This window comes from Uloborus diversus, chromosome 3 (genome assembly GCF_026930045.1).
Source record: "Uloborus diversus isolate 005 chromosome 3, Udiv.v.3.1, whole genome shotgun sequence".
Taxonomy (NCBI): Eukaryota; Metazoa; Arthropoda; class Arachnida; order Araneae; family Uloboridae; genus Uloborus; species Uloborus diversus.
The window spans coordinates 184,633,559-184,645,984 of record NC_072733.1 but is presented as its reverse complement, the minus strand read 5'-3'; the positions used below and the strand labels follow the sequence as shown (position 1 = coordinate 184,645,984).

Here is a 12,426-nt window from a genome sequence, read left to right as displayed (position 1 = left end):
ATTTTTGTTACTATAAAATGATAAAGTTCTTGTTATTAACATTTTAAATATTATGCAATTAAAATCTTCAAAGATTCGGTGTAGTATTTATTAAGCAATCACGAGTGCTAATTGTACTCATTTGACCATTCTTGAGGTCCGGTTTTTTTTTTCAGAATGGACCAGGGGCCTCTGTATCACCGCCATCCATTGACCCATGCAGGAGCTGCTCCTCTGGTCCTGGGCGACCACTAGCAGCACTGTCCATTGGAATCCCCTCCTCCTGGACGGTGGCATCCATGTCCTACATACACACTCCTACACACACACAACCTTACACACGTTCACACGGAACCGCCCAGGAGGAGGAGCAGACTAAGGAGGACAGGAGACGTTTCTAGGAAAAAATAGTCCCAAATGAGTAGGGTCCTGTCGCAACTCGTTATTGCGAAAAACATAATTTGAATTCAAAATGTCAGAATTTAACTTATATTCCCTTTTTAGTTAATATTTAGGACATTTGTATTTTAAATATTTTGTACAATTAGTCAAGTTTACGCGGGGCAAAGTGGATGGGGCAAAGTGAAATAATTATATTATTTACTCATTCGATCATTTACTAAATCACTTACGTATTCATTCATTCATTAATTAATTGCCAGCTAGCTCCAGTAGGTCCCACTAAGCTGTTGTATCTGTCTTAATGCGATTTGGATATAAATTTTGATAACTTAGAGCTGGTTTAGATGGGAAATTATGAATATTAAACCATTTTTTAGATTGCTTCTGTGAGAAGAGGGAGTAACATTTTGCATTCGTTCATTTTAGTAAGCTAAAAAAGGCTATGACTCCTAGAAAGTTAGAAAAAATAATCGTACTTAACAGTTATGCATCTATAGCTGTAAAAAATACTACATCGATTATTGGTATTTGAAAATCAAATTTCTCCGGGCGTCTGAAGAAATGCATTTTAACTGAAGCATATTCTTCTCGAAGAAAAGAAAAATGTGAAGGAGAATAGAAAAATACTCTAAAATTGGATCCGTTCCTACTCTGAAATAGCATTATTAGACTTAAAAGAACTAGCCAATACCTTATGAGGTATTTATTACCTATCGATATTGATATTCATTGTTCAAGAATGCAGTCAAAACTGACATCCCCTCCCTCCCCCAGATGACATTAAGACAGACAGAATTGCTTAGGGGAACCCACTGGAGCTAGCTGGCAACTAAGTTGAAAGTTACCGAAAAACGATCTTTGTCCCATTTAATTCGAACACTATAGTACTTGTAAGCTACTAGCTACTGTAAGTTTTCTCTCCGGCTCAAATTATAGCTAGTGCTGCCATCTTTTAACTCCTTATTTCGACTCTGCGTCGTACGTAAAATGAAAAGCTGTCTTCTTTTTGTAAAATTTTATTACAACACATTACTTGGCACAAAAAGTATGGTTATTTAAAAGTCCATAAGAAAATTAAAAAATCGCCTCGAAATGACTAAACATTTGATGCACGTGTTTATCGGAAAATTTTTAGTTTAGCTTTTGCTTTGAATATCTTTATATTTAAAGTCGTCTTATGTCTTAATGTCAGTTTACTACACACACACACACACACACACACGATGTGCATACACTACACTCAAACCTAAAAAAAAATCGCATACAAAAATCGTTCAAAACTTCACGAGTAGCTGTAAAAATAGTTTTCGCAACAAATATTATTGCCAAAACGCACAAAAAAAAATTGCACAAAAAAGGGCAGCACAAAAACAGGTTTCAGTGTAACGTATATGTGTATGGTTTGCAATAATTCAGCCATTTTTACTTCCTTTTACAAAAAAGGAAGTATTGTATTCGCGAAAATATTTCACCCAAAAATCGGCCTTAATTTCTAGTTTGCTCACCCCCAAATGAATATTGAGTATTTTTTTTTCAACCCGACCACACGTGAATATGTGCCTAGGAGCGTACAGACAAACGAAATATCCATTTTAACGATCCCCGAGTTAATTACAACGAGTTTTCTCGTGACGTCTGTATGTACGTATGTATGTGCGTATGTATGTATGTCGCGTAACTCAAGAATGGAATGTCCTAAAAAGTTGAAATTTGGTACGTAGACTCCTAGTGGGGTCTAGTTGTGCACCTTCCATTTTGGTTGCATTCGTATGCTCCAAAGGGGGTCTTTTGCCCCTTTTGGGGGGGAAATCATTGTTAATTTCGATGTAAACTCAAGTGGTGTTATAATTTGGCGGACACTTGGCGATACATCGCCAGTCTTTTGGTTGCCAAGTTTTTGTCGCCAACTTGGCGACAAATTTGACGATTTTTTTTAAAATTATTATTATTATTATTTTTAAATCTGGTTTCAATTTGGCCACTGTTGGTGATGTTTAGAGAGTAAACTATTGAATCATATTAAAACTGCCAATAATGAGAAAATGACATTAAATTGGAGTAAAAGTAAGTCATGTGATGCACACATCAGCTCATTTGTTTTTCTTTTTACTTAAAATCAATTGTAATACAATACTTACCTTCTGAAATCTTTCTAATATAGGAGTTTTAGATCATTTTATTTAATTGTTATCCCTAAGAAAATATTTTATTGTAATAAGAAGTGAGGAGGCATCCGGGTTTGTAACGATATATTTTAATCTCCTATGAAAAGTCTTTTATATTCGATGTATGAGCTCCTCTGTTGAAGATCTTCGTTTGCATTGATTTTTTTTTCTTTTGTTATAGTATTTTTACTCGAGAATCCAGCTTATTTAAAATTGTCCGCTCAGTATCTCATTTCCAGAGCTCTTTCTGCTCCGTAAGACTCAAAATCGAGTCATTCCATGTCAAGTGACCTAGTTGTCCCCATCCGACCATCTTCGATTAGGATGAAGTTTCATAGAGATGCAGAAATGCCTTCAAAACTAACTTACGTAATTTTTCAGCTTTCAAGATCCAAATCCTGAGAATCCAGGTCTCCTTCTTCAAAAATACTGCTCCAAAACGTCGGAACGGATTTGTGAGACAAATTGCCACGTTGTGGTAAAGGTTGCAGAAAATTTTATCACACTGGATGGATGAAATTTTGGGAGCTTAAAGCATATTTAGCTGTTAATACTTTCTAATATTTTTGTGAGTTTGAACTTGTTAGTTTTTGCGTAGCACGCATGTAAACTCTTGACAAAAAGCAGCCTGGAAATGTTTTCCTGTATTTTAGGATTAGTTCTATTCATTAACTCTGAACAAAAAATTCAAAAGCTTGTACTTTGTACTTCTATTTGTTTGTCATTTTCATGAATTTGTTGATATAGATGAGTTTGGTATCACGAGAGTTCGGAGATACTAGCTGCCAAGGTGGCTATATTTACCGCCTTCGGCTACGGCGGATTGTGTGCACCGCCGAAGGCGGTGCACTTTGGGGACTTTGCTCCCTTCTTGCTGCCTGCGACGATGCTTTAATTAGTGAACAGTATATTAATTTTCCACCCGACGCACCTCTAGAACCATTCCATTCCCAGTCAATCGTGCACCTCCACTTTACCATTAACTCGAATAAATTAATGAACAGTAAATTGATTTTCAGCGCGGCACACCTCTGGAACCATTCCATTGCCAGTCCGTCGCACTTCTTAACCATACACCTGAGAAACCCGGTTCCGATGTCTATGCTCTTAACCATTAATTCGAACCATTCAAAGATCGAAGCACTTTCGCTAAAGCATAAAGAGTTTTTTTTTTTGTAATCTACATTAAAACAAACATTTCTTTAGGAAAAAAGTTTTTTATTTACAATAACATACAATACAACATTTGGTAGAGAAACTAGTTCTGGATCAAAGCATAGTTAGTCTTTAAAGTTCTCGAAAATTGACTCTTGTAGTGGCTTCTGTGAAGGAATGCTTGTGATTCCATGATTTGGGATAAGAGAAAATATAGGACGATAGAGAATGCATAAAAAATATCGTCAAAGGTATAAAAGAAAAATTAGAAAAGTTCATTTTGTAATTATTCCTCTTTACAACTCAGAGTCAGTTTTTAACAACAAATCTGACATGTATGTAAAAGGTTCACCTTTATGAAAGAAGTAGCAAACAATAAAAAAAACGTAGAAATAACACAAATAGCAACTGAAATTGAAAACATGTGTTTCGGGATTAATAATTCAATACGAAAAAAGAGGTTACGGATGAAAAGACTAGAATTAAGCTGAAATCTTTGAGTCTTTTTTCGAATTTCTCTTCGCCTGTTAGCTTATTCTTTTGCTTTGAAAACGGGTTCCAACAGCACTTGTCAGCCATTTCAATTGTTACTTGTGCTGTTTCAACGTTGCTATTTTATTAAAATTATGTTTTACGGGGAACAAATCGTGATTTTCATCTAGCTGGCTGAATTACATTTGCTAAGGCCTTGATGTTCATTTTATCGCCACAGGTATTTCTTCCTTCTTGATCGTGATCCTAAGAATCAAGCGATAAAAGAATATTTAGAGCCAGAATGTAGTACCAAAAACGTTCAGCGAAGAACTACTGTTGTGGGATATGCTTTTGAGCTTTTGATTGGTATGAAGAGAAAAAAAAATACGCAAAATGAAGAACGAAAAGTATTAAGAAAACAGAGTAAATAGTAACAAATGAAAATATACATGGTGGAACATTTGAAGCTGCTTTTAGGAAGGAAAATTGGATGCAAGACAAGAAACAAAAGTTGGAATTTCATCGACATGCCAGAAATCGCCCAAAAACGCTCGACCAGAAGAGTTTCTATGCTTCAAATGCACAGCACACATTTATGGATATCTTACAGAGCTTAGGTACTGCAAATTTATGTGTAACTAGTTGATTCAGCATATAATGTGGATTTTCCCAATAATTCTGTTCCGTAATTTGAGACAATAATTGTTAGTTATATCCTTAGTTTTTGTCCTTAACCCCCCCCCCCCCAGTCACCAGTTTAGGATCTCATAATGTCCATGTGTCTCATAATATTTAAAGATTGTATATTTATGGTAATTGATCGTCTATTGAAAATTAAAAGGAATTTGTATCTCCTTACTGTTTCTTCAACTTGTAACTGGGGCGATGTGGTCGTATGGTTGAAACGACTTTATCAGTAGACAAGTCAATGTGCAATGGAAGAAAGTGCAAACGACTGTACCGGTAGACAAATCAATGTGAGAAAGTGAAGGGTTGCGAATTATTTGTCTCCCTGTGGAGTTGCTTTTGCAATACCAGCGCACGGCCCTTAGTATCTAATTGTAGAATAAATGCTACAAGGTAATTACTTCTATGTTAAAAAGTTGATCAATTTTAGTTTCCAATACCGTGTTCAGTATTAGGTAAATCCAGAACTAGTGTCTTTACCCCACAAAATTCATACAGTTGATGAACTTCTATTAGATAGTTTCACTGAAATACTTTCAGGTACCATCGTTGAATACTTAAGAATACATTTCACAGTTTCCTGTAAAGAGACGAAACAACATAACTCAATGAAATGTGATAATTTTTAACTTTTCAATTAAAGGGTTTGCAGCAACAAAGAGTTAACTCTTTTTTGATTGTTGGGAAATCTCCTGGAGTTAACTCCATGTTGCCTCAAGCGATTGAAGCAGCTAACTCATTCTAACGAATAACAGGAGAACTATCAACCGGAGATAACTCCTTGTTGAACCAAATGACCAAAAAATGGAGTTAACTCTTTTTTGCTGCAAATCCTTTAATTATGAAAGCTTCTACTTGCGATTAATTTAACTTCCTTCTCAAATTTCCACGACAAAATTAAGTTTCTGCCCACTAAAATAGCTTTAAAAGATTAATTTTGCTTTTAAAAAAATATTAGATGATATTTACTTGGTCCATGAGTCAACTTCCTGAAAAATATTACCATTGAATGTGTTTTAGACTTTATATACATTTTAAATTTATATATAAAGCGATATTATTTCAATCGCAAAATTTCTGTAAGCAAAAAATTGAATTTCTGCTCACAAGACGTTGGTATTTTGTCACATGCACCACATTTGAGCCTATTCATGAACCACATTTGGCCCGTGAAGCTGATCCGTGTGGTTCATTGTTTTGTTTAATATTAAAAGTCGAAAATCCACGGTTATTGACAATGTTATAAATTTAGAGCCAAATATTCAGAAATCTGTTTCTGAAACATAATGCATTGAATAAAAGAATCATCAAGTAACGAGAACAACAATTATTGTTTTTTAATTTTCTTTCCGCTTCCATACTTTCCCCTGTTATTTCGAATTTCAAAAAAAATATTTCCAAAATTTTTCAGTAATCTGGCCCGCGATAATTCCAAATATTTAGAGCCAAATCTTCAGAAATCTGTTTCTGAAATGTAGATGCATTGAATAAAAAAATCATCAAGTAACGATAACAACAATTATTTAATTTTCTTTCCGTTTCCATACTTTCCCCTGTTATTTCGAATTTTTTCAGTAATCTGGCCCGCGAGAATCCTTTTAATATGAGATGCTGCCCTCTGGTAAAAAAAAAACATTGGACACCACATTGATTTTTCTATCGACACATTTTTTTTTTTAATCTACGTTAAATTTTATACATTTGCTACTTGTCTTCATAATGATATTAGATAACTTAAATTTTTAAATGGGCCATTGTATACATTTGACCTTAATTATTTCATTCATAGGCATTGATACTTAAAAGAACCAACACATTTAATGGTAGTTCGGCGTTTATGAATTAAAAAAAAAAAAAGAAAGAAAGAAATCAACATCTCAAAAGTAGTTTTTCTGCAACCAATTTTCAGATACTAATACAATTACTGTACCCTCTATTTAAAATAACTAAACATTAAGATAGTCGTTTTTCTTTGTGAATTTCATTTACTGGGGATTTTTATTTTGTCCTAACTGCAATGAGCATTTTACTTAAATTCCTATTTCATTTGGGGGACGGGTGATTTTATTTTGTTTTAATTCTAATTGGGGATAGGCAGCGGATACAAATAGCATTCATATGTCATTACGTAAGTTAATTTTAATTTTCATAGTTTGCTCTGCTCAAAGTCTAAATAATAACTGAGAACGTATCGACCCCCGGCAAGGAAAGTGACGCAACCCAAAATTTGAGAAAAACGTACTAGCTACTGATTTAAAATCTACATTTAATGCTCTTTCATGCCACTAAATTCGCACAAAGTTAGTTTTCATACCTGGTGCGTGGTGGCTTAAAAACGATATTACTAATACTGAAACATCACCTACATTTCCATAATTAAAAGAAGGAATTTCGAACTTCAAGTTGATTTAGACAAGAAAAACTAACCTGTAAGCATCGCATCATAATGTTTTTACGCGTATTGTAATATTTGAAACGCAATCACTAAAATCTACTATTACATAAAACTTTAATTTTCCCAAATTTTTTTTTTTTTTTGAGAAATCAAGATTGCTTATTGTTCTCATTTGACTGTTTTGATGTCCTATCATTTTATTTTCCCACCGCCACCCTCTGCACCATCACCGTTGACCGGTTCCTCACGATGCTGCTCCTGTAGCGAAAGCCGTCTCCAGGTTGCATCCATGTTCTACACACACGCGCATAAATACACAACTACACACACACACACATATACACACAAACGCATACACACGCACATAAATACATACAGACACATGCACATACACATAAACACACACTCATACAAACAACTACCCGCACATTCATGCCTGCACACAGACACAAACACATATGCCTACACACACATACATATACCCCCCACATACACACACAACTACCCACACACTTATGCCAGCACACAAACACACATGCCTACACACACATACACATACCCCTACACATAAGCACACATATCCCCACACACAAACACACACGCCTACATACACACACTCGTGATTGCGAAAAGCATAATTTGAATTCAAGATGTCAAAATTCAAATTATTATTATTATTATTATTTTTTTTTTTGAGCAATCACGATTGCTTATTGTTCTCACTTGACTGTTTTGATGTCCTATCATTTTATTTTCCCACCGCCACCCTCTGCACCATCACCGTCGACCGGGTCCTCACGATGCTGCTCCTATAGCGAAAGCCGTCTCCAGGTTGCATCCATGTCCTACACACACGCGCATACATACTAAACTACACACTCACACGCACACATACACACAAACACACACACACATACACCTACACGCATACACACACGCATACATACAGACACCTACTCATACACACACACAAAAACATACACACAACTACTCACACATTCATGCATACATACAGACACCTACACATACACACACACAAAAACATACACACAACTACTCACACATTCATGCATACATACAGACACCTACACATACACACACACAAAAACATACACACAACTACCCACACAGTCATGCCTGCACACAAACACAAACACATATGCCTATACACACATACACATACCCCCCCACACACAGACACAAACACACAATTACCCACACACTTATGCCAGCACACAGGCACAAACACACATGCCTACACACACATACAAATATCCCCCCCACCTACACACACATTCATACACACAACTACTCACACACTTATGCCTGCACACAGACACAAACACATTTGCCTACACACACATACACATACCCCTTCACACAACACACATACCCCTACACACAGCACACATAAACACACACGCCTACATACACACACTCGTGATTGCGAAAAACATAATTTGAATTCAAGATGTCAAAATTCAAATTAATTTTTTTTTTTTTTTGTCACTTTTCTTGCCGGAATGCGATATTATTTTTTGCAATTTTATGTGTGTCACAGGATCTATACTTTATTTTGAGATTAAACATAAATGCATTCTTTTTGGCTAATCGTGTATAGAGAAATAGTTTTAAACGTTTATACTCTGATATTTTAGTCTTGATGAAAGTGAGCGCGGCTGATCAGATCAGATCTCAAATATTTTCACTGATAGAAACGAAGTCGATTTGAGTAAAAACTTACTTGTTCTGGATCTGCTAACTCGACTTTATATTTATGCAAAATTTTTGTCAAAACTAGCTTAGAAGTTAAGTGAACAAGTCTTGTTCCAATGCAATACCTAGGTCCAACGCCAAAAGCAAAATACGTGGTTGCGTAATTTGTTTTGTTTTCAGTCAAGAATCTGAAACAGACAGGAAAATTAAGCAACTTTATATAATGTGTAAGATTTAATTTACAATTTGCTCAAGACAAATAATAGCCTCTCAATGAAATGGATGTCGAGCGAAATAAAGACGTAGTATTCCTTTAAGCATTACATATTTTTGTCTACTTTCATTGAAAAATTAAAAAATGATGCAAGACAAAAATGTTAAGAATAAATAAGAAAATAAAAGTTGTTTAACTTTTCTAAAAGTATATGACTTGCTTTATTTCTTAAACATTTTTTTTTCTTTTATGTTATAAATGTTTGGTGACTAATTCAGCAAATGAACAAATGAAATAATGAGAAGTAAACTGCCGTGTGCAGGTAAAGGGCAGTAACTTCGAATTTTTCAATTCTCATTTTTTTACATTTTCGTCATCTACTGTACGCTAACTTTGTTGTACAAGCTTGCTTCTTTGGTTTCCGCTGAAAAAAAGGCTCAAATAAAACGTCTTAGTTCCAAGATTTCCCTACGGTTAATATTGAATCCAACACACATTTCTTCAAATACAGTGCCCGCCGCTTATTCAAATCACATTCGTTATAAGGACATTTGATTTTATAAAGCGGCTGATTTTATAAACCGACATACCTTAAAAAAACATTTAAAACAATTAAAGTTTTTGAAGTTTAAGTACCCGAAAAACGTAATGAATTACTTCATTTATGAGTATTTCAAATACAGTTATCATTTTAGCTAAAAATAAAGAACATTTTCTTATACTTGCACAAGTCTTAAAATATTGACGCATTGTTATTTGGTTTACAGAATTGCAGAGCAAAGATTCAATATCGTTTGAGAGTTTACAAAATGTTTTGTAACGTTCAACATTCATTTTTCTCTTTGCTCTAGATCATTGTATATCAACAAGCGCTTTTGTGACATCTACTGAAGAGGCAAATTTGGCACTGTGATTTCTTCATCTTTTGAGACCGATTCCTTCGCTTCCTTATGCTTCTTTATCAATTTTTTTACACATGACGTCCAAAACTTTGATTTTATAAAACGGCGAAAGTGATTTTATTAAAGGATGATTTTAACTTGTTTTGGTATTGCAAGGATTCTGTTCTTTCAGATTTGATTTTAAAAAGCGGCTGATTTTAAAATCCAGTGATTTTATTAGTGACAGGCACTGTATCTCAAAAACTCATTTCTGCTGATACTGCCGTTTACCTACACACGGCAGTAAAGGGATGTAAATGGACATTTTCAAGTTTTAAGTAAAACGCGTTTAAAGATCAGATAATAGGCTTTCATTGAAAAGTTTTTCTAAATCACGCTGTATAGCGCCACCTACCAGGACTACTAGTACTATCTCTTCCCAAAAACAGAGGAGACGTTCACCTACCATTTATACTGGTTATATCCAAATTCTAAAATTTGGCACTTACATCCCTTTGATTCTCACTGCTTCAAATATGATCCGATTTCAAAAACATACTGGGGTAAACTAACCAGTGAATTAAAGATTCGTAATTTGTTCTTAAAGATTAGGTTTCAAAAGTTTTTACATTGATGAATGGGCAATAGTAGCTTGCTCGTACTATACCTTAAAAAATGCGACCTTTTTCCATTGGTTGAGGGTTTTCCTTTATTGGGTTGGTACATTTGTTTTCTCATTAACCCCTCCCCCCCCCACTCCCCCAAAAAATCATCAAACATAATCATAAAAGTTCTCTCCGCCTTTTCTTCATATTTACACGCATAGTACTCTGTACCAAATAGCACTTTTTAATGATATAAATTTCAGAAAATGAAATTGTGCTAAAGTGTTCAGAAACTGGTCAGACTTTCTTACACTTTTTGTTATAAATTTTATTACCATTAGTTGTATAAGCTTTTTCGCATACGATATTCAAATTCGTAGTCTAATTAGCTTATTTATTTATCGTAGTGTTATTACCTTTATTTTGATATCAAGGAAATTTTAACACGTTTTGTGCACTTAATAAAGTTTGAAATATTTGGTTTCTCGGATCTTTTGGAAGTGAAACTTGACTATGATTATAAAATAAGATACATATAACAAGGTTAAATCGCTCAAAAATTTCAGATTACTGCATACACGTGTTTCTGTGTTATAGTGAAATTTTGTCAGAGCTTTTGTCGGATATTTTTTCATCCATAAGCTCACTTATATTGCGTTGAAAAAGGGGTTACCCATAACACCACAAAAGTTGTATGCAGTAAACTGAATTTTTTGGGCAATTTAACGCTCTTATATCTTATTTTATTTTTCATGCATAAATGTATTTATTCAACTTGATCGTGATTGTTCTAATGCACGCAAATATAGCTTTAATTTAATCTTCTTTACAACAAGGATATTTCACTGATGTTTTACGCTTCACTGGTATTTCTTTACTGAATGATTAAATTGCATAATATATTGAACTTGCTGAAGAGTAATTTTTGTTTTGAAACCTTGATTCATAGCTTTTCACCAGCAATGTCCAAATTATATCAACATAAAAATAGTAGTGACAAATTTTTGCTTACCGATCCGGGTTAAATTCTTCAGGGTTGTCCCAGTACTCTGGGTTTTTATGCATGTGATTTGTTGGCACTAATATTTCCATTCCTTTTGGTATACGCAAGTCACCGTAATCGATATCAGTAACTGCAATTCTATTGACAAAACTGAAAAAGTGAAAAAAAAAAAGTTTGAATGATTCAAAATATGTACAAAATATTTATAATGTCATCTTGGTGTGTGGTAGAGCGAAGCGCTTAATTTGAAAAAATAACATTTTTAGAAATAATCAAAGGTTATGCATATATGTGCGGAAAGTACTATTATGAATTTCAATGTATCATTACGAATGTCATTGAGTCAATTTCAGCGCATATATTGAGCGGTAAAATACATAAAAATGTTTCAAGATAAATACTTCCTTAATCAGTATATCTCTCTCACAGAAAATCCACAGATGAGAACAGTCTCGTTTTTGTAAACCTTTTTTTTTTTTTCTCCCGTGCAAGCTGTATTCGAATAAGCATAATATTGTCATGATGTTTTTTATGAAACTCGGCATCTCCGCAGTTGAAAATTTCCCCTGACAAAAATAACCTTTGTTAGTGACTGTTACACGGAACGGCAAGTCTTCTATTTTCTTCTCCAAAGGATTTTAAAGGACACATTAAATTTTTGAAGGCATTGAAGAAGTCTGCAATGGATTATCCACAACCATCGCAGTCGAAAATGTGCAACTGAAATCTTGAAATAATATCTGTTGAATA

At 34.3% G+C, this 12,426-nt stretch overlaps 1 protein-coding gene across 1 annotated transcript in view; it reads right to left on the bottom strand.

Annotated features, from left to right (window-relative positions):
• Positions 1–12,426, bottom strand: part of LOC129219084 (uncharacterized) — a 78,727-nt gene that overhangs the window by 28,725 nt on the left and 37,576 nt on the right. The window contains 1 exon segment of the mRNA XM_054853402.1: positions 11,686–11,826. Within this exon segment, the coding sequence (XP_054709377.1) occupies positions 11,686–11,826 (141 nt within the window).